The 25,976-nt window shown below is 45.1% G+C and overlaps 1 protein-coding gene across 3 annotated transcripts in view; it reads right to left on the reverse strand.

Moving 5' to 3' along the window:
• Nucleotides 1-25,976, reverse strand: part of ccdc125 (coiled-coil domain containing 125) — a 31,774-nt gene that overhangs the window by 4,858 nt on the left and 940 nt on the right. Inside the window, exons 2-9 of one of the 3 annotated variants that reach the window (XM_063490650.1) lie at nt 14,907-15,175; nt 14,446-14,504; nt 14,273-14,359; nt 12,499-12,576; nt 7,836-7,921; nt 7,679-7,761; nt 7,484-7,596; nt 6,276-6,380 (exon numbers count right to left, since the gene is read on the reverse strand). In XM_063490650.1, coding sequence (XP_063346720.1) covers nt 6,276-6,380; nt 7,484-7,596; nt 7,679-7,761; nt 7,836-7,921; nt 12,499-12,576; nt 14,273-14,359; nt 14,446-14,504; nt 14,907-15,159 — 864 coding nt within the window. In that variant the 5' untranslated portion in view covers nt 15,160-15,175. Of the gene's footprint in view, nt 1-6,275; nt 6,381-7,483; nt 7,597-7,678; nt 7,762-7,835; nt 7,922-12,498; nt 12,577-14,272; nt 14,360-14,445; nt 14,505-14,906; nt 15,181-25,976 lie in introns of all 3 variants that reach the window. The other 2 variants (XM_063490649.1, XM_063490651.1) reach the window with 2 other exon arrangements.

The following is a 25,976-nucleotide window of genomic DNA, read 5'->3' on the forward strand; positions in this document are numbered from 1 at the left end:
TATTCGACATATGTCATTAAACACTTTGCTCAGAGCGGTTTCAGTGCTGTGGCTCTGTCTAAAACCTGACTGGAAGGCATCATAGCAGTTATTCTGTGTTAGGAAGTAACTGAGCTGCTGAGAAACTGCTTTTTCAATGATCTTACTTAAAAATGGGAGATTTGAGATCGGCCTGTAGTTGTTCATTTGTGTCTTGTCAAGATTGTCTTTTTTCAGTATAGGTTTAATTACAGCAGTTTTTAGTGATTCTGGAAACACACCTGATATTAAAGAAAAGTTGACGATCTGTAACAGGTCTGACTCTAAAGTCTTTGAGACCTTTTTGAAAAAACTTGTTGGCAGGACATCTAAACAGCAAGAGGAGGAGTTCAGTTGACCTAAGATGTCCTCCAGGTCTTTGCTGTTAATAGGGTGAAACTGTTTCATGGTGTTTAAACAGTTTTTTGGTGGACACAGTACATATCCTGGATCTGCTGTTGATGTACCAATTGCTTGTCTAATCTTTTGGATTTTGCCTGTGAAGAATTTGGCAAAGTCATTGCAGGCCATGGTCGAATGAAGTTCAGCTGCCACTGACACAGGAGGGTTTGTTAGCCTGTCAACTGTAGAAAATAAGACCCGAGCATTATGACTGTTTTTGGTGATGATGTCAGAGAAGTAGGACCTCCTTGCACTCCTCAGTTGTAAATTATAATTGTGAAGTTTCTCTTTATAGATGTCATAATGAACCTGGAGGTTTGTTTTTCTCCATCTGCGCTCAGCTTTCCTACACTCTCTTTTTTCATTTTTCACCAGTGTGGAGTTTCTCCATGGAGACTTTTTCCTTCCAGAGATAACCTTCACCTTAATGGGAGCAATAGTGTCCATTACATTTAACATTTTAGCACTGAAGCTAGTGACGAGCTCATTGACTGAACCTCTGGACAGGTCAGGTGTTAATGGGAAGACCTGGTTAAAGATCTCACTACTGTGTTCAGTTATACACCGTTTTGTGATCACTGCTGTTGACATGTATTTGTGTGGGCTGAGATTTTACTTTCAAACACAGTAATGATCAGACAGGCCCACATCAGACACAGTAACCTTTGAAATGCTCAGGCCCTTGGAGATCAGTAGGTCAAGAGTGTGTCCTCTATTATGTGTGGCCTCTGTTACATGCTGAGTCAGCCTAAAGTTGCCCAGAGTGTTACTCAGGTCTTTTGTCCCTTTGTCCTGAGGGTTGTCCACATGGATGTTAAAATCCCCAACAATAATTACACAGTCGAAATCAACACAGATCACAGACAGCAGTTCACTGAGGTCATTAAAAAAGTCTGCACAGTATTTGGGAGGCCTGTAAACATTAAGAAACACAACTTTGGATGGGGCCTTCAGCTGTAAAGCCACATATTCAAAAGACTGAAAACTTCCAGGAGATAGCTGCTTACATTGAAATGATTCATTAAATAAGACAGCAACCCCTCCTCCTCTCCTGCTCACCCTGGCCTCACTGATAAAACTGTAGTTAGGAGGGGTCGTCTCGATGAGAACAGCTCCACTGTTACTTTGGTCCAACCAAGGTTCAGTTAAAAACATAAAATCAAGGCTGTGCTCAGTGATTAAATCATTAATTAAAAATGTTTTCCCAGCTAAAGATCTAACGTTTAATAAAGCCAGCTTAAGTGTTTTAGAGGTATTATTTGCCCCCTCGTGTTTGGGAGCAGTCTGTGGCACACAAGCTATGTTTACTATATTTAAAGATCTTTTAGAGTGCAGCTCTCTGTGTTTTGACCAGGCCACAAGTCTCCTTCTGTCACCTGAAAGTACAGAAATTTTAAAACCTTCTAGTAAACAGGGTCCCAGCTTCTCCTGGGAAAAGTCACCACTGCCATAATCCTCGCAGCCCGGACCCTCCACACATCACACATCAGACTGCGGAGACAGAGCATGAAGGTGGTAAGGAGGGATTAAGGGGGGCGAGGCTGGGCAATGTGACTTCGATTGCTCTGTTGAGGGCGGGGCTCGATGGCGAACCTTTGGCTGCTCTCGTGGGGGGTTTATGGGGGACAAAAAGGGATTGGGCCGGGGGGTAGATCTGAGCCCAGCATTGACCCGCTCCATCATCTCCTCAGTGAATTTCAGGTGTGGGGAGGAGGGAGAAAGGGAGGGGGAGGAGGGCGATGGCCTGTCAGGGGTTTGGGGGACTGGGGAAGGTCGTGGTCCCTGGTCCTGGTCGTTGGTGTTGTTGAGAGAGTTGGGGACCCCTCTTCTTGCCTCTGATGTCTCTCCTTTCTGAAGCTCTTCCCAGGTGGGGGCAGATGAAGCTCCTCCTCAAGGTTTCTGCTGGGCTTTTTATTCAAATTCAACATTCAGTAACTATTAGAACAATAATTTCCTGCTTTGGGTTAAAGAAAATATTTTCACGTTTCCATGGTTCTGGGCATCATTTTTCAATGCAACTCTGGTTTATTATAGGAAAACTAACATGTCATTGATTGGCAACTTAGAGGAAATGCGGAGTGGAGGCCCTGGGGTCCTGATCCCCGACTACCAAAACTAGCGACTGGGACATGGAGTGGTACCTCTCTGATGGGGAAGGAGTCTGAGTTAGTGTGTGAGGTTGAGAGGTACCGGCTAGAAAAAGTCAGGTTCACCTCAAGCACACCTCGGGCTCTGGAACCAGTCTGCTGGAGGGGAGCTGGACTCTGTCTCCGTCAGGAGTTGCCCTTTGTGAGAGGCGGTGGGGTGGGGTGGGTATCCGAGTATCCCCTCGGTTTGCTGCCTGTATGTTGGGGTTTCTCCCAGTGGATGAGAGGGTTTGTTCTCTCGCCTTTGGGTCAGGGAACGAGTCCTGACTGTCGTCTGTGCTTATGTGTTCAGAGTACACAGCCTTCTTGGAGTCCCTGGGCAGGGTCCTTGAGAGGGTCCTTGAGGGTGCTCCACCTGGGGACTCTGTTGTCATACTGAGAGACTTCAACGCTGGGCGATGATAGTGAGACCTGGTGAGACCTCCCACTGGACAGCCTCCTGGATCTGAACCCGAGCGCCGTTTTGTTACAGGACTTCGGTGCAAACCACAGTTTGTCCATAATGAACATCATGATTGAATGATTTTGTAATTGTGTCATCAGAGCTGCGACCATGTGTTCAGGACACTCGGGTGAAGAGAGGGGTTGAGCTGTCGACTGATCACTATCTGATGGTGAGTTGGATCAGGTGCCGGGGGAGGCCTGGTGCACCAGTTCATGAGGACAGTCATGAGGACAGTGAGAGCCATGTGGACTGTATTCATCTCCATAGGGACATAATAAGTTGCCCAATAAGCAAACTAAAAGGGAGGCTGGAATGTCACATTTCAGACACTTTGATAAGTCTTCACATATCCTTCACCAAAACCTCCGAACCTAGAACCTAGAGCGTGGATGTAATTGTCATGTATATTGTTTTGACAGTGTAAGCAGTTGTTGGAAGACGTAAAACCCATGCTGAACATCTGCTGACCTGTACAGTGCACTCTGTGTAGTATTTTGTATCGTAATTGTAGATTTCTAATCACTTGAAAGGTTTTAAACATGTCTGAGACCAGAAGTTTTGGTCTAAGCTGACTGATAGATCCGCCTCCCATTTGCAACAGGAGGGGATATTGATTCATTGATTTTATAGTCTCCTGTAGGGCTGGGCGATATGGCCTCAAATTCATATCGCGATATAATTTGAAGCATGTGCGATAACGATATATATCACGATATATTCTTTTCTTCTGTATAACGTATTTCCACACTATAAGGCACACTTAAAATCCTTTAATTTTCTCAAAAATCGAGAGTGTGCCTTATGTATGAATTCTGGTTGTGCTCACTGACCTTGAACCGATTTTGGCGTGTAGAAATCTGTTAAAAAATGTTTTAGTACAACTTTGGTAAGCCTGCTGATGGACTGCTTGATGGATTGTCAGAGCATTACGGCTGCCGTAGTGAGGAGTAATCTGGGTCCAAAACTCCGTCCCCTTCAGGTCCCAAAGTCAAACGAACACTGAGAGTTAAAAACAGTCTAAATTCTTTCATCTTTAATTAAATCATCAGCGTTGCTGCTTTATCAGGTGTAACAATTAAGTTTAACATCCATGCAAACATGAAAACAGAATTTATTAAATTTAACGGAGTTAGAAGTTAACAGGAAGTTAGCTCGCTAGTTTATACCTAAACATTTCATACCATGTTCTGACTGAGAGATTTTTGAAACTAATTAAAACGTACAGCTCTGCTACCACTTCCAACATAAATGAAGACAGAAAACTAAACAGCAGTGGCGTTTGCAGGGTTACCGAAGTTGGACTACCTGGTATATAATATTGTGCTACGTGATTGCTAGCGACACAGCTATGTTAGCATAACATTAGCACAGTGAAGCTGGAGGATGAACGGCAACTTTTTTTCCACTCGATAAAAGTTAACGTGAGGGATTCTGGTGGTTAGGGACAAATGCAATCGCATAGCAGGATGCTATACACGGGCCAAACTTCAGTCAGGAGAACATAATTTACTGATGATAATGGTTGTAGCCGCTGTGATACTTTCTACCAAAACAGGTGCAGCTTGATGACATCATCAACATGCGCTATCGCGATAGAGATTTTGACTATATCGCTCTATCATTGGCCAAATCTATATCGTTTCTATCGTATATCGTTTATATCGCCCACCCCTAGTCTCCTGTATATTTTAGACAGTAATTTAGGGGGTTTGAAATTAAGGAATTATACTGCACTTGGTGGTATTTATAATTTGACTTGACTAGGCTTAAATTTCTTTTTTTACTATAGATTTAATTAGTTGATATTCTAAAGTCTTTTCTTGTTAAACACATTTTGTATAACTACTGTCAAACGGAATAATATCTGTTCCTTTGAATATATGTTCCAAGTATTTAATTCCCTTATTTTCCATTCAATTCAATTTTATTTATACAGCACCAAATCACAACAACAGTCACCTCAAGGCGCTTTATATTGTAAGCCAGACCCTACAATAACACATACAGAGAGAAACCCAACAATCATATGACCCCCTATGAGCAAGCACTTTGGCGACAGTGGGAAGGAAAAACTCCCTTTTAACAGGAAGAAACCTCCGGCAGAACCAGGCTCAGGGAGGGGCGGGGCCATCTGCTGCGACCGGGTGGGGTGGGGTTTACAACTCCAATCTGGGAGGTTTATCATATCATTGTTCTGTAGTATGTCAGGGTTGTTCCAGATAGGTGAATGTTTGCATGGGATTAATGAAGACTCTGTTATTGTTACAAACTCCCACCATGCTGTCAGAGAAGAGCTGATATTGATGCTTTTAAAGCATCATGTCGTTTGATGTTTGAGCTGATAAATGGTCTGAAATCTCTAGATTATTGCAAAGTGCCCGTTCTACAGCTAGCCAAGGCTCATCTAAGAGGGTGTGTTTGAACCATCCTGAGATGAACTGAAGCCTGTTGGCTAAGTATTGTTGAAAGTTACGCAGAACTAGTCCTCCTTCGTCCTTGGTCCTTTGTAGTGTTTTTAATCTGATACACGGGTTTATCTTTCCAAAGGAATTTAGAAATAGACGAATCCAGAGATCTGAACCAGTCTGGTGATGGTTCACTCAGGATCAATGACCATCATTTTTATTGCAGCGACCCTTCCCATGAGTGATATGGGTAGAGATTTCCATCTAGCCAGATCGTCTTCTACTGTCTTTAGTACTGGGATGTGGTTTAATTTAGTTAAATCTGCAAGCTTAGCAGAAACATTAATAGCTAAGTATTTAATATTTCCAGATTGCAGTGGGGTAGAAGAAGAATTATGGAAGGAGCAATTAATCAGAAGAACTGTAGATTTTAACCAGTTTATTGAACAGAGTTTATTAATGTAATTATCTCAGAGAGATTGGTTTATGAAAGCAACACATTATCTGCATAGAGACTGACTTTATGTTCTACATTGTTGCATCTTATGCCCTTCATTACTGCAGCCTGTCTAACTGCTGCTGCTAGTGGTTGGATAAAAACTGCAAACAGTGAAGGGGAGAGTGGGCATCCCTGCCTGGAGCCCCTCAGGAGACAGAAGCTGGAGGATGTTTGGTCGTTTGTTCTGACACAAGCTGTTGGGGAATTATATTTTTAACCAGTTCCAAAACCGATATTTTGATTATTCAACATTTTTTTAATTCATGAATCACATTGAATCGATGCATAGACTATAATAACTGATCCGAATAGAAAAAAAGTTGGAACTTGGTGCAGTGATAGAGTTACATGACGTTTACCTCCTGTTGTAACTGGACCAACTGCTTCCTGCTGGCAGCAGCAGTCCGACTACATGGACATGGTTCAGTATCAAACACACACTGGCAGGCTCCCAGTACAGTCAACTGGAAAACAGAGATTAGAAAGGATACTACTGAGTACAAGTGCAAGTTAATGATAATTAACTGTGTTGCCCAGCTGTGGCAGAGTGGTTCAGGGAGTGATCACACACCAGCTGTGCATCTCCTAATAAAATATTCCTCTTATTTAGTGAAACACCTGGAAGCTGCTCAGCCTGGTTACCTGTTGTATGTGTACAGAGGTCCATCTGTGGTAGTGTAGTCTCCTGCTACAGTTTCACTTATAACTGCAAAACTTTGCTCATACTGTTTATTAGTTTATCATTATTCACTGCATAACAACTTACTTGTTATGTTTTATCTTATTTATTGCTTTAAAGCATTAAGTGAGGGGCTACAAACTTTATTTTATCATAGCTGTTCAAGACAAATGACAACACATTCACCTTTCAGTGTAACAATACATACAATCAGTAAATAAGCTTCAGGTAAACAGTGTGAAGGCCTTATTGTTTCTGATATGGCGTTTGCGCTTGCATGGTGTGGATTTCTTAATAACGGCTTATGTTGTCCAAGTATTAAAAATATTACCTGTACTACCCCTCACCCTCCTAGTAGACACACCTATGGTATCATTTCAAATCACCTCGTTCTCGAGTCATTGTATTCACAAACTTTTCAGATAACTTGACCTTGAGGTCGAGGTCACCGAGATTCAAACTGCTCCTAGATTCTTAGTAGACACATCTATGACATCGATCCTACGTCGCCTCGTTCTCATTGCATTCACAAATTTGGGTGTAGATGCTGAGGCGTACAAACCAACCATTACCAATTATTGGCACTGCTGTGCTCTTTGGTAGGGTAAAGTCTTGTTCCGTTCCTAAATGAACAATTACACAATCAAAATTAGGCTGTTTTTACATGTTGTTACATGGAGTTTCAGAAGTGTACATGGAAGAGATTCAAGCTGTGCTGATGTTGATCAGTTTGTGACTTACTGCATCAAAGAGTCAATGCTAGAAAGCAGATGAGACATAACAACATTCAAATCACCACAAATGCTTTAAGCAGATTTTATGATGTGTTGCTGAGAATGACAGCCTGCCAGTCCACCCAGCGACCTCCACAGCCCCATCGTTTCTCACCTCCAGAACACCTGACTCGGTGTCTAGGCTGTACTGAGGTTTGGTGGCTTGGTAAATTCTCTGCTCCTTCACATTCAGCATGGAGAGAAGTTCCAAGTACTGTCGCTTCAAGGCTGCAGACAGACACACGTTAACCCTCTGCATCAAATATAACTTAAACAAGCATCTACATGTGTTGGCCTTGGATTCGTTTACCAGAGTTTTCTGCTCGGAGCTGCTGGCTCTCACTCTCCATTTCCTGCAACTTGTCAGTCAGAATCTTGTTCTCACTTGACATTCTGATCATAACAACAGCAGCGTTATAATACAGTTAAGAGACCAGAGACAGAAGTGTATGCAGAGTGAATCTGACCTGTTGAACTTGTGCTCCCAGGACTGCTCAGATTTCTTCATCTGAGCCTGAGAAAAGCTGAGCTCCCACTGCAAACTGTTCACCTCCTGCAAGTGATGAAGGATTTATCTGCAGTTTCTTATCAGTTTTCAAATTTACAGTCTAATCGCCCACACTTCATACGCTTTCTGATACTATGATGACATCAGTGTCTGTTACAATAAACACATTAACTCTGTTGTCTCCTTGACTTGGTTAAACTTTAACAGTTGTTCCAAAAACATTTCATGCTTCTTTTGACAACCTAAAAATGCTCTCAGAGTGCAATTCATGGAGATTTTAACAAACGCTGTTTTGCTAGTACACTGTTGAAAAAAGCAACACTTCAGATGTCAGTAGGGGAAAAACATCATGCTGATATCTATACCGACATGAATAATGTGTTAAGAATGAAAGCATGCCACATCATTTGATGAAAATGAAATTCAACCTGTAGAGGGCAGATTTCAAAGACGCCTCGAAAATCAAAGTAAAAGAATTATGCAGCAGTCTGAAATTTCATTGAGCAACTCAAAATAGCACTCAGTATTTTGTTTGGCTCTCAGGTGCTTTGTGCATGCCCATTGACATCCAGGCATGCTCCTAATGAGATGATGGATGGTGTCCTGCAGCATCTCCTCCAGACCAGGGCCTCACTAAACCGAGTAGTCTGAGATGATACCTGGTGATGCTGGATGAACTGAAACAATGTCCCAGAGGTGTTCTACTAAATTTAGGCCAAGCAAGCGTGAGTGCCAGTCAATGGTGTCAATTCCTTCATCCTCCAGGAACTGCCTGCACACTCAGCACATGAGGCCGGGCATCGTCATGCACCAGGAGGAACCCAGGAATCATTGCACCAGCATGTGACAATGTCTGTGGATCCAAGGATTTCATCCCAGTACCTAATGGCTTGTAGAGGTCTGTGTACTCCTCCATGGATATTCCTCCCTGACTGACACACCACCAAACCAGTCACGCTGAACGATGTTACATAAACATATCATTCTCCATTGCTTCAGTCACATGTGCTCAGGGTGAACCTCTCATTTGTAAAAACCACAGGGCGCCAGTGCTGGACCTTTTAGTTCTGGTGTTCTATGATAAATGCCAAGCAGATTCTACGGTGCCAGGCAGTGAGCATTGGGGCTACTAGATCAGTGGTCCCCAACCTTTTATGTACCACGGACCGGTTTATGTCCGACAATATTCTCACAGACCTGCCTTTCAGGTGTCGCAGATAAATACAACAAAATAAAACCAGTACCGGTACCAAAAAAAGAAGATTCATTCATAACACACTGGAAAAGACCCAGGAAAACCGAGTTAATGATAAAAACGATAAAATCCCTGAAAACCATACATTTCACGCCCGAGCCTCTTTCCCGGTACCAAACGACTCACAGACAGGTACCGGTCTGTGGCCCGGGGGTTGGGGACCGCTGCACTAGAGGACGTCATGAAGTTTGGTCCTGATTGGTCGGTCAGAGACATTCACAACAGTCACCGGCTGTTCATTTCGGTCATTTCGTAGCTCTGGCAGTGCTCTTCCTGTTTCTCCTGGCAGAAAGAAGCACATACTGATCCTGCTAATGGGGTAAGGACCTTCTATGGCCCTGTCCAGCTCTTCTAGAGTAGCATCCTGTCTCCTTGAATCTCCTCCATACTCTTGATGCGAGACAGAGCAAAGCTTCTGGCATTGTACGTATACATATGCCATCCTGGAGGAGTGGGGCTACGTGTGCAACCTTTGTAGGGTCCACGTAATGCTTCATGCTACTAGTAGAGACAGTGATCGTTGCCAAATGCAAAACTAAAACAATCAGAAAGATCAGGAGGGAAAAAAAGAAGTCAGTGGTCTCCACCAGTAAACCCTTCCTGTTTTGGGGGTTTTCTCATTGTTGTCCCTCTGGTGCATCTGCTATTAACTGATTAACAACCCCCTCTGCTACATAGCTGACCAGATAACCATCCCATTACTGACTTGATGCTACACTGTGATTAAAAAAGGTTCCTTTCATTTACCCATTCACACCCAATTACACAAGCACTTCTATGCTGTTTCTACGTGCTTTCTGTCTAACTTTCATGCCCATTCATATTCTGATGGATGCATTGGAGAGCAACATGGGAGTTAGTATCTTTCCCAAGAATATTTGGCATGCAGACTGGGATCAAATCCCCAACCTTCCAGTCAGTAGGTGACCTGCTCTACCATCTGGGCTACAGCCACCCCAACAGCCACCCTAGAACAACCTCACAACATCTTTGTCAAAAGGATTGAATCACAACCAGCGGGAGGTGCAATGAGAAGGGGATCTTTGTGCTCAAAGAACTGGCAGCTCTAAAGGGATTTCATACAGGGTATTTGGGAAGTGGGGGCGGGGCGAGGTGGGGGTGGCAGAGGGAGGCTCTCCAGTTTATATGGGCATCATCACAGCACGAGTCCGTCATCCCTATACAAGAATAAATGTCTAACATAAAACCAGGGCTGCAGGACTGTTTCATGGACTGTTAGGGGAGTTAACAGGATAGTTAAGACCGATAGGGCGCTCTCACACCTGAGACAGCTGGGGGGGGGGGGTATTTTTCTTCTTCAGGAAACCCTCCTTAAAATTCTGGGGTCTCTCGTCTTACCAGATCCTGGATGGGACATGTATTTCACTCAAGAGGGGCGGCCATTATTATTAGAAGATTCAAACCGACACATTTGATTGAAGATTCTGGGTCTTTTGTGGCAGCATCTCTTCATCTTTTTGACACCCCAGTTATGCTGATGAGGGTCTGTGCCCCTGTCTGGGATGACTATGAATTTGCTTTTTACTTACCAACCCTAGATTTTTTTTCTTGGTGGAAATTTCCCCTTTTTTCAGATAAATGATACCCCTGATATTTTGAGAGGCACTTTATGGGAGGCTTGTAAGGCATATCTGAGGGAGCAGGCCATCTCTTTTCCCTCTCACCAGAAAAAAGGTCAACACAGACAAAACAACTAGGCTTTTGAAATGTACACACAATATGCCATTTCTCCCACTCCCATTCTGTATGATCAACACCTGAAACTTCAAGCGGAGTTTGATCTTTTGTCAACATCCAAGTTTGAACTCAATTGCTTAAAACAAAGCAATGTTATTTTGAAATGGGAGATAAGGCGGGTAAACTTCTTGTGCATCAGGCTAGAGTTGCTGCCCTGTCAAGATTAATGCCAAGGATAAGACTGTGGGACTCAATGTCGCCAGTCTCTCTCAAACTGCTGTTGAAGCCCTGCCGGAGGTGTGAGTTTGAGATCTCGCAGACTGCCAACCTTCCCAGCGCACCCTCACTATACGTTTATGTGTGCCAGGTCTGTCCAGCATTCTCACCACCCCCTGATCCAACTCACCACCAGGATGTGATCAGTTGACAGCTCAGCCCCTCTCTTTACCCGAGTGTCCAGAACATATGGCCGCAGATCTGATGATGCAATTACAGAATCGATCATCAACCTGCAGCCTAGGATGTCCTGCTGCCACGTGCACTTATGGACACCCTTATGTTTGAACATGTTAAGGACAAACTTTGGTTTGCACATAAGTCCTGTAACAAAATGCTGCTCCCGTTCCTCCCAGTCACATCCCTCCAGGTCTCACTGTCATTGCCTGCATGAGCGTTGAAGTTTCCCAGTAGGACAACAGAGTCTCCAGTTGGGGCACCCTCAAGGACCCCGCCCAAGAAGGCCGGGTACTCTGAGCCGTCATTCGGCGCTTACCCTCTCATCCACCGGGAGAATCCACAACATACAGGTAGCAAGCCGAGGGAATACTAGGGTACCCACCCCAGCCCGCCGCCTCTCACCCAGTGCAGTGAGTGCAGCCCCTCTCCAGGAGACTGGGGAGTGAGCCCAACTATATCTATCCAGTACCTCTCAACTTCACGCAACTCAGACAACTTTCTCACCACAAAGGTGACATTCCATGTCCGCAGCCGCTAGTCTCTGTACCCAGGGATCAGTCTGCCAGAGCCTCCGCTCCTAGCCACCGCCCAACACACATTGCACCCGACCCCTACGTCACCTCCTGCGGGTGGTGGGCCTACAATAGGCTCATGCCCCTATCTTGAGCTGTGCCCGGTCCGGGCCCCATGGGCTAAGGCCCAACCAATAGATGTTCACCCGTGAGCAACCTCCCGGGGGTTAGGTTTAGGGTCCCGGTAATGTTATACTAGGCAGGGTGAACTGGTCCTTTGATCTACTCGTAGGGGTCTTCTGAATCGCTCTATGACTGTTTCCTCACCCAGGACCAATTTGCCACGGGAGACCCTACAGGGGGCAAAAGCCCCCTTGATAACATAACCTCTGGGATCCCTGAGAGACACAAACCCCTCCACTACTCCATGTATCTATTTTGTGGTCTTTCCCTGCCTGCAACCTTCATACCAGCTGAAATTGTTCAGCATGTAACTGTAAATGGAAAAATATCTTTTTACAAGAGTTGTGTTTATGTTAAACAGGAGTAGGTTAGTTAGTTCATGAATGTTGAGCAGGAAAGAAGAATTTTAGCACTAATAGATCGATTCCTTACAACCTTATCTGAGTTTCTTTTATTTTTTTTTTAAATTTATGTACTTTTAATTGAGTTGCTCTTATATAAACCAGAAATGTCGTTACCTTCTCGAGTGCTTTGGCTTTCTCCTCAGTTTTCTGCAGCACACTTTTAGTGTGACTTGTTGCTTTGTCAAGAATGGCCTGTGAACAATACACACAATAGTTTTCAGTCATCAACTGATTTCTGTGGGATTTTTATGCAGTTTATAACTACAGAAACTAGTTTCAGTTTGACTAAAGGAAAATGTTTTTACACCTCATGAAACATACGGGTCAGTCTTACATTAAATGCATTACGTGCACATACTTTTTAATCAGTGGTGTTCTATGAGGGCACACAAGGCAGGCACTGCTTGTACAATGAAATTTAAAATAATTTAATTCAAAGTAAAGTCAATCCTTCCCCTTTAATTTCAAAGACACGAGCCATAAAGTTTCTCTAATTGCGTTTGGTTATTCTGGATAAATCTGTGGGTTTAAATAAGTGTTTATATTTGTTTAGACTCTCTCTCTCTTTTCCAATGACGGTACTAACTTCAATAATTACTTCCTCCAAACCATCAACGTGTGTATTAAAGGAACTGTGATGCACTGGTGTGAATTCTGTCTGATAGACTCCAGTTTTTGTATATTAATCGTGAGTCTTCACACAGGAATGGTAATCATCTATGCAAACAGATGACACAAATGAGTTAAACTACCGACATGTCTTAAAGACATAAAGGCATGGATGTCCCAAGATTTCCTTCTTTTAAATTCAGACAAAAATTTGCAGACTGGCAGATCAGACTAACCAAACTGTGCAGCGCCTGGATTGATTAAAGTAAGCCTGTCACTCAGTGCCTCACGCATGGATTCTATAATTCATAGAACTGTATAAGATCAACAGGACTCCAGGAGCCTTCATCAAGAACTCAATAGGAATGTGACGAACAACACTAGAGGGAAACTTCAAGCCAATACCACAAGTAGCCATGAAGTTCGGGATTTAGCAAGGAGATGCTCTGTCCCCACTGCTGTTCTGCATAGGCCTGAACCCCTCACTAAGATCACCAACAAGACTCCTCTACATGGATGACATCAAGCAGCGTTCCAGAAGTGGACGAGACATGGATTCACTGATCCATACCAGTACGATCTAAAGCAATGATATCGAATGTCATTCAGACTGGAGAAGTGTAGTCGGATTGTAACGAAGAGAAGGAAAGTAGTCAGAACCAAGGGGATTGTGATATTTGATATCTTGCAATTCCTCTGCTCAAGAAGACACTTCACAGCATCGACAGGCCAATGGATGGGGGAGTGTACTGTAAAATTTTGGACGAGAACCTCCTTCCCAAGCCTGAACACTATAGATCAGTCAAGGATGGATCATTTAGCATGATAATGACCTAAAACATATTGCCAAGGCAACAATAGAATGGCTACAGAAGAAGCATATTAAGGTCATGGAGTGATCTAGCCAGTCTACAGACCTCAATGCTACAGAACAACCTATGGAGGAAGCTGAAGCTTCAAGTTGCCACCCAGTAGCCAAGAAACCTAAAGGATTCGAGTTTCTGTAAAGTGGCCCAGAATCCCTTCTAACATATGTGCAAACCTGGAGACCAACAACAAGAAATGTCTTAATGCTGTTCTTGACAACAGGGTTTCTCCCCAAATACTAAGTCACGTTCTCCTTTAGAATCAAATTTTTATTTCACTCCATTTTCTTTATATAATTTATATTAAAACTCAATCTGGCGTAATGTCTTGCCAAAAGTCCTAAAAGTAAATATTGTTAATAGAGTCCAAAGAAGTTAACCTAGCTACTATAAGTTGTAATGTGCTGCTCTACCTTGCCTTGCAGAATCTTCAGAGCTTCATATTTTCCTTCAAAGTAACGGTGTGCTACATCAAGCTCACAGCATAGTACATCTATCATCTGCCAACAAAGAACCAGCACTTGTTAGTTTCCAGGCTACAATCAAGTTGACAACATTAGTTACATTAACTATACTTTTTTCCTACCTTAGTTGCTTCCTGTAGTCTTTCCTTGAGTTCATCTTTAGACAGGTCAACGAGTGAGCCTATACAATCACAGAAGACGCTCTTTTATCAAGACAACATTGTCAGTGTAGTCAAAGACGTTCAAACTAGCTTGCGTAACAGTGTAACTAGTGTGGTATGATAACATTTGAAACACTATGTAAAATATTTCTAAAAAGCCAGAGATGTGAGTCACAGGGACAGGATGTTTAAAAAAAACTGCTGTTGACTGAAGACAGAATGAGTAGATTTCAGATGTTCTTTGAAGACATTTCATTGCTGATCCAAAACGCTTCTTCACATACATTCATACCAACTGAAGAAATCCAAGGCCTTTAAATTGTTAGCCAGTTATAATTAAAAATGGTGAAATGTGCTGATATGGTGTATATTCTTTGGTGTCTTCGGTACAACAGTAAGAAACACACATTAGAAAGTCTTACCAAAGTATGACAGCTCCCGCTGGGCTCTCTGCTGTGTCTCTGCAGTTTTTATTGTAGGAATCCAGGCGGCCTCTCCTGCTCGACTGCTGCACTGCAGCGGGTCTGTTCTGAGCAGCCGACTCTCTGAGCGACCGCTCGCTCTTTCACTCTTCATCCTAGTGGAGCTGAGTGCTGTTGTGACTCCTATCCCATCACCCAGGTCCCCATCCACCATATCATCATTCAAGCTGCAGTCCTCACTGAGCTCCTCCATCTGAAAAAGGTCCCAGCTAAACTGGACACAGGCCACATACTGGTTTCATCACAGGTGGTTATGTAAACACAAGTATTTAAATACTGCATATAGACAAGTAGCCAGTCCTTAGATATTCCTACGTACACCAAGTCTGAGTACAGAAGTCTGGATGGGATTTTTATGATTTTTGCCTGAATGTGTAGAAATTTTTTATTTTGCATTTTTTCTTGTTTCATTGTAAATGAGGTACATGTAATTATTATAATATAACATTAAAATGCATGACACTCTGTTGATAAGAAGCTCCAGGAACATGAAATACAGCCTCGTTTTCTGTTCAATAAAGTGGAGAGTATAACACGGACAGTTGTTACAAAATAACACATTGCACTTGTTACAGTAATGGGTTTAACTACAGCTGAAAGTAACATGTTCACAGATGGAAGCAGGTTCACTCTGAGACAGACGTGGAAGGAGGAGCCACTTTATGCTGCCTGTAACATCGTCAACTATGACTGGTTTGGCAGTGGGTCAGTGATGGCCTGGGGATATGCCTGTGGAGGTCTGTGTCCCTCCGTGGACATATCCACGGAGGGACACACCCTCGACCCACTTCATCAGTGCACCTGTCCAAGGTGCACTGATGAAGTGGGTCGAGGGTTCCTCTTGGTGCACGACGATGGTCAACCTCAAGTATCCAGGCAGTTCCTAGAGCAGGGGTGTCCAACTCCAGGCCTGGAGGGCCGGTGTCCTGCAGGTTTTAGATCTCACCCTGGGTCAACGCACCTGAATCACATGATTAGTTCGTTACCAGGCTTCTGGAGAACTTCAGGACATGTTGAGGAGGTAATTTAGCCGTTTAATCAGCTGTGTTGGATCAAGGACACATCTAAAACCTGCAGGACACGGCCCTCGAGACCTGGAGTTGGACACCACTGTCCTAGAGGATCAAGGAATTGACCCCATTGACTGGCCTCTGTGGTTGCCAGACCTAAATCCAACAGAGCACCTCGGGGACTTTATGTTTCAGTTTATCCACCAGGTTGCACCTCAGACTGTTCAGGAGCTGGGTGATGCCTTGGTCCAGCTCTGGGAGGAGAGCCCCAGAACACCATCCATCATCTCATTAAGAGCACGCCTGGACCGTATCAGGCATGCATTCAAGCACATGAGTGACATCAAGAGGGCTCCAAAGTGACTGACGTGAATGAGGAGCTTGAGGCCGCCTACATCACGCAGTGTGAAGCAGAGGGCACACCGGAGCTGATGGGCCAACAGAGAGCAGACGTCGAGAAAACGGAGAAAGAATGTGAGCAGAAGTTGAAGGAGGCGAAGCACCTGATCAGAGAGACACTGTGGACATCATATGGTGAAAGAGAACTGACCCTTGCTCTAAAATCAGCAGAAATGGAGTGTGAGAACGTCTCATCCACTCAGCCTGATACACCCCTGGAGGCATATGATTTTATGCTCCACCATCTAGAAGAACTGGTGAAGAAAGCTAAGCAGGCACACCAGACATGGAACCGCTGGGCTCCTCCTGCTGAGAGGCGAGATTGTGATCGTCGACTAATGGAGCTCGAAACCTGCCTTCCAAAGCTGGTGTCAGGGAAGGCAGCCCTGATCAAAGCAGAGAGAATTAAAAGAGATGCCGACCAAGCAGTTGTCACAGTCCGCAACGCAGCCCCGGTCGCAGCCATAAAACTGAAAGCCACAGCTTTACCAAAGTTCACCGGCAGCCAGCGTGAGTTCTACAGATGGTGGAAGGAATGGGAGGCTCTGCAAAAGCAAGAGCCTCCCATAAACCAACCAGGTCCATGGAAGTAAAGAAATTCCAACTTCTCGATAGCCTCGATGATAAGTGGCCAAAGATCTGCGCCTGTCCACATACACCTCGGCAGATGAGATCTTCAGAGTCCTTGAGAACCGCTATGGAAACCAAGCCACCATCGCCATTGAAATCATTGAGGAGCTTCAAGCTATCCCTCCTGTCCGTAGCAACCAGCCTAGAAGAATTATAGAGCTTATCCAAGCAGTTGAAAAGGCCCTCTATGATTTGAATGAGCTGGATAAAGCAAATGCCATAAAGAACCTATTAGTAGTAACGTCTATTGAAAGCAAGCTGCCTGAGTCCCTAAAGAAAGACTGGCTTACGCACGCTGCTGATCTAAAGAATGCTGTGACTCATCAGAACCGGTTTGACAAGCTGCTCGCATACCTCCAATCTCAAGAGTCCATCTACGAGCAGTTAGACCAGCTGAGAGACATCGACCCTGCCAAGGAGAGAACAAAGTTCCCAATAAAGTACACCCGTACCAAGTCAGTTAAATCCAGTACTGATCCAGCAGGCTGCATCATCTGTGGGGACCCGAAGCACAAGCGAAAGCTCTACATCTGCAGACGGTTTAGAACCAACACAAAGTTACAGGAGAAAAAGGATGCAGTGCAGCAACTTGGAGCCTGCAAGAGGTGCCTCGAGATCCATGACGAACCCTGCAGAAAGACGACTTACCTGTGTGGAAATCCAGAGTGCAAAGACCAGCATCATTACCTTCTTTGTCCCTTGCCACGACCCTTATCGCAAAGGTCCAAGTCTGGTCCGGTGAGAGCTGAGGGGAGGAGGTACACAGAGGTTCAAGAAGAGTTCATCTCTAAACTATCGCCAGAGCTAGCGCAGCAGTGTCGGGAAGCTTTCTGCAACGTCTCATCACGAGCCTTCAACTCCATGGCAGCAGAAAGAGGTCTACTGGAGGAGACAGGTCTAAAAGAGTACCCTGTGATCCTGATGCTCCTTGACGTCATCGCCAATGATGGGCAGAGAATTGGGACACTAATTGATCTAGCATCTGACACAAACTACATAACCCATAAAGCTGCAAGTAAGCTCAACTTTCGCAGTGAAGACGTCATGCTTGTCATCCAGGGTGTCGGAGGTATGAAGGTGTCTGTGGCAACCAAGCGCTACCTTCTCAAGATCCGTGTCAACACCTCAAGAGGAACTTTAAAGCCTCACCAGTTAGTCTGCTATGGTCTTGACAAGATTGCTGAAGTGAAAAGACATGTTCCACCTCAGAAGCTACAGAAGATCTTCCCTGACGTCCCTCTCCAAGACCTCATCAGACCCAGGGAGATCCAGCTTCTAATCAGCCATAAAGAAGGCCAGCTGGTGCCCCAAAAGATCCGCTCCATCAGTGACCTGGTGCTCTGGGACGGTCCACTTGGCAAGACAATCGGGGGCACGCATCCAGACCTCTTTGAGGAAGTCACTTTGATGGCCCACACCTCCAAGACTCACTTCGCAAGATCAATGAGAGCTGCTGCATTCAAGTACCAAGAGTTCACTAAAGACCTAGCTTCCTGTCAGCATCCTGATCACCCTGAGACTCCATCCACCACAGCTACCAGCAGCAGAGACTTTCTGAAGTGGTGGAGGTGGGAAAGCATCGGAGCCGCTTGCCAGCCGAGATGTGGAGGGTGTCGTTGTGGGAACTGCCAGCCAGGGGGTAAAGAAATGACGCTCGCAGAAGAGAGGGAGATGGAGATCGTGAGAAATGGCCTGACTTATTCAACTGGAGATGACCACAGCAGTGAACCGCATTGGCATGCCAAGTACCCATGGGTAGAAGATCCAGCAACCTTGCCAAATAACAGGAAAGCAGTAGAAGCAACATTCATCAGAACCGAGATGAAGCTATCTAAAGAACCTGAGTGGAAGACGGCCTATGCTGCACAAGTTCATGAGATGGTAAACCGCAGAGCTGCAGTGAAGCTGTCCAAAGAAGTCCTGCAGAGTTGGACTGGGCCAGTATGGTATATAAGCCACCTCATCGCGCCAAATCCACACTCAGTCTCTACCCCAGTGAGGTTGGTGTGGAATAGCAGCCAGACGTACAGAGGCCTCAGCCTGAATGACATCCTCATCAAAGGTCCTGATGTCCTGAACCCGATAAGAGCTGTTCTGCTGAGGTTCCGAGCTGGTGTCTACGCCGCTCTTGGTGACATCCGCAAGATGTACAACTCCGTCTGGCTGGAAGATCGAGAGGTCCACTTGCATAGATTCTTGTGGCGTGACACAGAAGATGCAGGCATAGAAGACTATGCCATAACAAGAGTCAATATTGGTGACAAACCTGCTGGTTGCGTAGCCCAAGTCGCCATGAGAGAAACTGCAAACCTACCTTCATTCAGTCACTTCAAAGAAGAGAAACGTGTGCTGGAAGAAGATGTTTATGTCGATGACATCTTGACATCACACAATGACCTCGACCATTTGAGACGCCTAACAGCCAACATCGAGCACATCCTGAGAGCTGGAGGATTCTACATGAAGCCTTGGGTCTACTCCAGTCAAAGTGGGAGGGAGGAGTCAAAGAAAGAGTTGCCTCGATCAGAGCCAAAGACTATGATCCTGCCAAACCAGCTGACGGAAGATGACAACAAAGCCCTTGGCCTTGGCTACACCATCAATGATGACAAACTTCATGTCATGGTTGCAGTGAACTTTTCAAAGAAAAGGAGGAAAATGCGCCTTGGTCAAGACCTGCTCAGAGAAGAAGTCGGAGAGCAAACACCTGATCCACTCACCAGGCGAGAACTGCTAAGCCAAGTCTCCGGCCTATATGACCCACTCGGTCTTGTGACTCCTGTCAAACAGAAGGGTGCCATCCTGGTAAGGAGAGCTTTCCAAGAAGCAAAAGTAAAGTACTGCCTCGAAGATACATGGGAGGCAGCCTTGTCTGAAGGTCTCCGAGAAGACGCCATAAAGCTTCTGGAAGAGTATGCTGACCTGAAGAAACTGCATTTCACTAGAGCCCTGACTCCAACAGATCCCTGTGCAGAGCCCAGTGCCATCACATTCTCTGATGGCAGTGAACACGCATATGGCGCAGTGATGTACCTTCGCTGGAGCTGCAGCCATAGTGTCATCGTGAGACTAGTAGAGTCTAAAGCCAAACTGACGCCTCTCAACCACAAAGGCGATCCTGTTAAAGCAGAGATGTGTGGCGCCGTCTTTGCTGCCCGTCTGAAGACCTACTTCCAGAGACACTGCAGAATCCAGGTCAAAAAATGGTACCACCTCGTCGACAGCCAGACCGTCTTGGGTGCAATCCAGCGTGAGAGCTACGGTTTCCAGACCTTCTTCGCAAACCGTGTTGGTGAAATCCGGAGTAGCACTGATGTCCAAGATTGGTGGTGGATTCCCGGGTCAGCAAACATTGCAGACATTCTCACCAGAGGGGCCAGTCCAAATGCCCTAACCGAGGACTCCGAGTGGCAGTCGGGTCCAAAGTTTCTTCAACTTCCTGAAGATGAGTGGCTGAAGAAATCCCCCGGAGAAGTCGCTGCCCAAGCTCGAGAAAGGGTCACAAAGCTACAGAAAAAGACTTTTGCTGCGGTCCTTACCAGAATCCACATGAAGGCAGCTCAGGACTCAGCACACGTAGAGTCGCGAAGACCACTGGCAGGAGTAGCAACCCAACAGCTAATCGACGAAAGGCGATTCAGCAATCTGAGAAGGCTGATTGGGACCGTGGCGTGGGTCTGGAGGGTTGCCAAAAAGTTCATGAGATCCAAGACCAGAGACCAAGAAAAATGGGAGGTAGTACCATCTACGGGTGTCCTCACAGTCAGCGAGAGACGAGATGCTTTTCGAGACCTTTGCCTAGCAGCACAAGAGGGCGTCAACTTCCCAAGCACCACAACAGACAGACTAGTCGTTTACAGAGACCAAACAAGTGGACTCCTAGTTTGTGGTGGCAGAATCCAGACCTTCAAAGAAGACCGCAGAGCCATTCCCCTTCTACCATTCCAAGCCTGGTTATCCACCCTCCTTGCCAGAGAAGCACACAGCGAGGGGCATGACGGAGTGGCAGGAACCTTACTGCGGATGAGAACGAAGGCTTGGGTTGTCAGAGGAAGAATTATTGCCCAAAAGGTCGTGGACCAGTGTATCATCTGCAAGAAGGCAAAGGCAAGAACCTGTAAGCAAGTAATGGGAGACTTACCTGAAGAGAGGTCAAATCCTGCTGCACCATTCGAATTCACATCTGTCGACCTGTTCGGACCCTATCATGTGAGGGATGATGTCAAGAGAAGAGTGACCATGAAAGTTTGGGGAGTTGTGTTTTGCTGTATGGCAAGCATGTCGAACTAGCAGGCACACTATCAACGGAGAGCTTCCTGCTTGCCTACCAGAGGTTCACTTCTGTCCGAGGCCATCCCCGAAAAATCTGGTCAGATCCTGGCACAAACTTTGTCGGCGCCAAACAGGTATTAGAAGAAATGTATGCTTACCTGAGACAACAAAACAAGGAGTCGCTTGAAGAATACTCTGCCAAAAATGGGACCACCTGGGCATGGAAGATTCTTCCCGCTGACTCACCTCACCGAAATGGAGCCGCCGAAGCTGCTGTCAGAGTTACCAAGAGAGCCCTTCATACTCTTGGCAATGTAGAGGCTCTTACCTTCAGTGAGTTTCTGACAGCACTCCAGCTAGCTGCCAACCTTGCAAATGAGAGACCCATTGATGCCAGAATTCAGAGCCGAGAAGATCGCATTGACTACATCACGCCGAATAATCTGTTGCTTGGTTGAGCCACGCAAAGTGGGGACTTCAAAACTATCGACTTCACAAATTACCCTTTCAAAAGGCTGAAAGAAGTACAAACCATGGTCAACAACTTCTGGAGGTCCTGGAGCCAACTCGCTGGACCAAACCTGTTCATCCGCAGTAAGTGGCATACTGTGGAGAGAAACATTGCTGTTGGAGACATAGTTTGCCTCTGCGACCAAAATGCCCTTAGAGGGCAGTTCAGACTCGCAAAAGTCATCAGCGTGAATCCTGATTCCAGAGGGATCGTTCGAGATGTGCATGTGAGGGTCTCTCCAAGTTCCAGCATTGCAGTCAAGAGTCCAAAATCCGCTACCAGAAGTCCTGAGCTGAGCACCATTTTACATCGGGACATCCGGCGTCTTGTGGTCCTTTTACCGGTGGAAGATCAAGCCAGGGACCAGCCCACCTGAGTGCGATCTTTCCAGGCAGTGCTGAGCAAAGATCGAGTGGGAGGTGTCGCGCTGACCTAGTAGGTGTGGCTGTTACTCTTCTCTTCCTCCTCCTGCCCACTACCTGCTCTGTGCTGCTGCTGATTAGACCTTGTGTGCAATCTACAATTAAGCGCGGCCTGGTGCGCGCCGCTCCGCCAGGTGAGCTGAATTAGAGCAATCAAGGGCTGGCGTGCCTAGTAGACCTTAAAATGCATGCAGCAGTCATTTGACCCGGGTGCGACATACTGAGAGGACAGCAAACAAAGCACAATCCACTTTCCACTGTGAGGAAGACTTTGAGCTAGACGGGCTATCGGTAAGCTCTTGGACTCATATTTGCTGCTTACATGTTTGGGACTATGGAAGCTCAATTGTGGAAATGTATTTATGCTCTGGGGAGTAGTTACTGCATTTAAGTTTAAAAAATTATATTGATATTAAAATGAATGTTTAAGTTTGAATGAATTGTTTATGTAGATAGTGTTTCCCACATATTTATGTTAATTAATACTAAAAATAGCTACCCCAAATCCTTGGTTAAATCTTAAAAACTAGTGTATCTTAAAACTAGTGTAAATATGTTTGGTTTAATTTAAGGAAAATAATTCTTTGTAAAAGAGAATCCTTGGTTAAAGTCTCTATTGAAATATTTGCAAACTCTAAAATGTATACTTTAAAAATGTAATTGTTTATAAAAAGTATAAAATGCAAGGTAGACACATTTTGTGTATTTAAGAACCACAGTTTATTTCATCTTCGTTGTTTGAAATTACTTAGCTCTGTGATTAAAAACCAATGAATGTAAAACTAACTTAAACTGGGTTAAATGATAGTTTAGCTAAAGCTAAATACTTTTGTCTATGTTAAATGCCTTTACTGAAGTGTATATATTTTTGTTAATTTATTTGTATTCTGTATAATGCATTTAATTTATCTGAATGATTAATGAAATTTTCTTTATTTTTTGTGTTTAAAGGTTTTTCACCTATCTATCTATCTAGCAAAACAGCTACCTATCTGAATGAACCTGAAACTGGTCAAAAATAAATTGAGTGAAATTCAAAGTCTGGTCTTTTTCAAGTGTGGGCACCTCACAGACAGAGAACACTTGACACCCATCGAGATCTGATGTGTTTCAACATGTTGCTTTATTTTTTTAAGTGTATAGTAGACAGTTATAGTTGTGCCTATGATGGAGTCTCCATTCCACTTACAGCACAGAGTCAAACAAAACTCCATCACAGACACAAATGCAGGCACCTACACTGAATGTGACACATCAAACACATGCAGACAGAAAATGTGACACTGCACTGTCAGGGTGGATGAAGAAAGGAACATAATACATACAGAAAACAACAGTGTTAGGATTTATCAGAAATGATTTTTTAAAAGGAGATCTGTGCTACTCTCTCTGGATAAATATGGCATCTGTGTCTTAATCCTCAGAGCCCTTTGCACAGTGCACACAGATTTGTATCTGAAGCTATAAGAAACATCTTCCTTCATCGTCCTCTCATTTATACTGCCCTGCTGTTTTCACAGGGAAACAGGAACCTGAGCTTACACCGGATTATTCTGGAAAGGCTGACATCACTCCCTCATCAGGTCTGCTGGTTTTCGAGCTGATCGTTTTCCCTCTTGGCAGAAAGCTGGTTATCACTGAAGTGAACTGGCTACATCTTTGTCAGTAAATTATTATTATTGTTGGTAGATCACCCTGTGATTGCAGCACTGCAATAACTTTGAGGCAAAATCTGTCAGCATTTATAGCTTAAAATGGAAACTGCAGTGCAATTCAACAGCCAGGGACATATGCATGGCTGCTGCGTGTGCTTCTAACACCACCCTGTACAGCAGGCTTCTTCAAAATGTCCAACTTGGGCAAACAGACCAACATCTGCCTCTGGATGAAGCACTTCCTGACTAACAGTCTGGATGATCATCAATCACTCCCCCACTCTAACACTGGAGCCACACAAGGTTGTCTGTTAAGCCCTTTCCTGTACACACATGACTGCACCCCATCACATAACACCAGTGTAATGGTCAGATTTGCTGATGACACAACGGTGGTGAGGCTGATCAGCACGAACAATGAGAGTGCCTACAGGGAGAAAGTGCAACACAGCTGCAGTATGGTTTAAAGACAATAACCTTACACTCAATATGAAGATAACAAAGGAAGTGATCATCTGCTTCAGGAGAAAGAAGGATGTACACACCAGTGCACATCAATGGCAAAGAAGTGGACAGGAACTCACATGGACTAGAAAAACCAACCTGCTGCTGGGAAAGGCAGCTATAGTTAATGAGAATATACCAACTCCCACCTCACAGCCTTCAGTGGCATCTTTACTTCAGTGTCTCAGCACATCACAGACTACCTACAGACCCCTGGCACTTAACATCACCAAGACCAAGGAACTCATCTTGGACTTCAGGCTGTGCCCCCCTGCACATAAACGGTGAATGTGTAGAGCAAGTGGAGTCCTTCAAATTCCTTGGCATCCACATCTCTGCAGACCTCTCCTGGGCAGCTAACACCACAGCACTAGTGAAGAAGACCCAGCAGCAGCTACACTTCCTAAGGGTGCTCAGGAAGGAGCAACTAAACCCCCGCTGCTGGTGACCTTCTACAGATCCACCATCGAGAGCCTGCTGACCTATGCAGTGACAGTGTGGCACACCAGCTGCACAGAGGCAGACAGGAAGAAACTGCAGAGGGTGGTGAACACAGCACAAAGAATCATCGACTGCCCCCCGCCCTCCTTGTCTGCCATCTATAACTCCCTTTGTCTCAGCAGGGCCAGAAACACCCTGCCCTCCTTACCCACCCCGGCTACCATCTTTTTAACCTACTGCCCTCTGGCAGGCACTTCAAATCCAAGTGGGCCAGAACAGACTCAGGGACAGCTTCTTCCCCAAAGCGATCACCATAGTCAACCTTGCACCAAAGTAATCTGCAATGATATACCTCTGAACTCATGTCTGTGTTTTAGACTGTCGGTGCTCAAACTGTGTCACTCTTGTACTGTGTATTTATATAATTCTTATGGTTATTTTATTATATACTTTCTTATAATGTGCTAGCATACGTGCACTTTTATGGAGCTGCTTTTTAATCTTGTTATGCTGCGTATAATGACAATAAAGGCTTTCAACCTCCACTCCTGTCTCGATACCCACCAGTTTGCTTACAAAGCAAATCAGCCTACAGAGGATACCATCAGCCTTCACAGAGCACTGAGCCATCTGGAGAACAGGAAGAGCTCCATGAGGATGCTCCTCGTGGACTACAGTTTAGCGTTTAACACTAAAATCCCAAAAATCAACAAACTGGACCACCAGAACATCCCCTCTGCCACCTTCCCCTGGGTCAAAGACCTCCTCACCAACCGGCCCCAGTCTCCAACCCACCCGACCAACGTCATCATTAAGTATACCGATGATACCACCGTGGTTGGTCTCATCTCTAACAGAGATCAGACAGTGTACGGGGCAGAGGTAGAGAACTTGTCCTGCTGCTGCTCAGAAAACCACCTGAAACTGAACATCCAACGAAAGAATTCATCATGGACTTCAGGAGGCACAGACGAGTCCACTCCCTCTCATTATAAATGGAAAACAGGTGGAAACTGTCTCCACCTTCAGGTTTCTCGGCACCTACGTCGCCACCAACCTCACAGCAGTTGCACTTGCTCCATGTCTTGAGGAAGAAAAACCTAGACCAGGAGCTGCTGCTGGCCTTCCACCACTCCTCAGTGGAGAGCGTGCTCTCCTCCTGCCTG

This window comes from Pelmatolapia mariae, linkage group LG12 (genome assembly GCF_036321145.2).
Source record: "Pelmatolapia mariae isolate MD_Pm_ZW linkage group LG12, Pm_UMD_F_2, whole genome shotgun sequence".
Classification (NCBI taxonomy): Eukaryota; Metazoa; Chordata; class Actinopteri; order Cichliformes; family Cichlidae; genus Pelmatolapia; species Pelmatolapia mariae.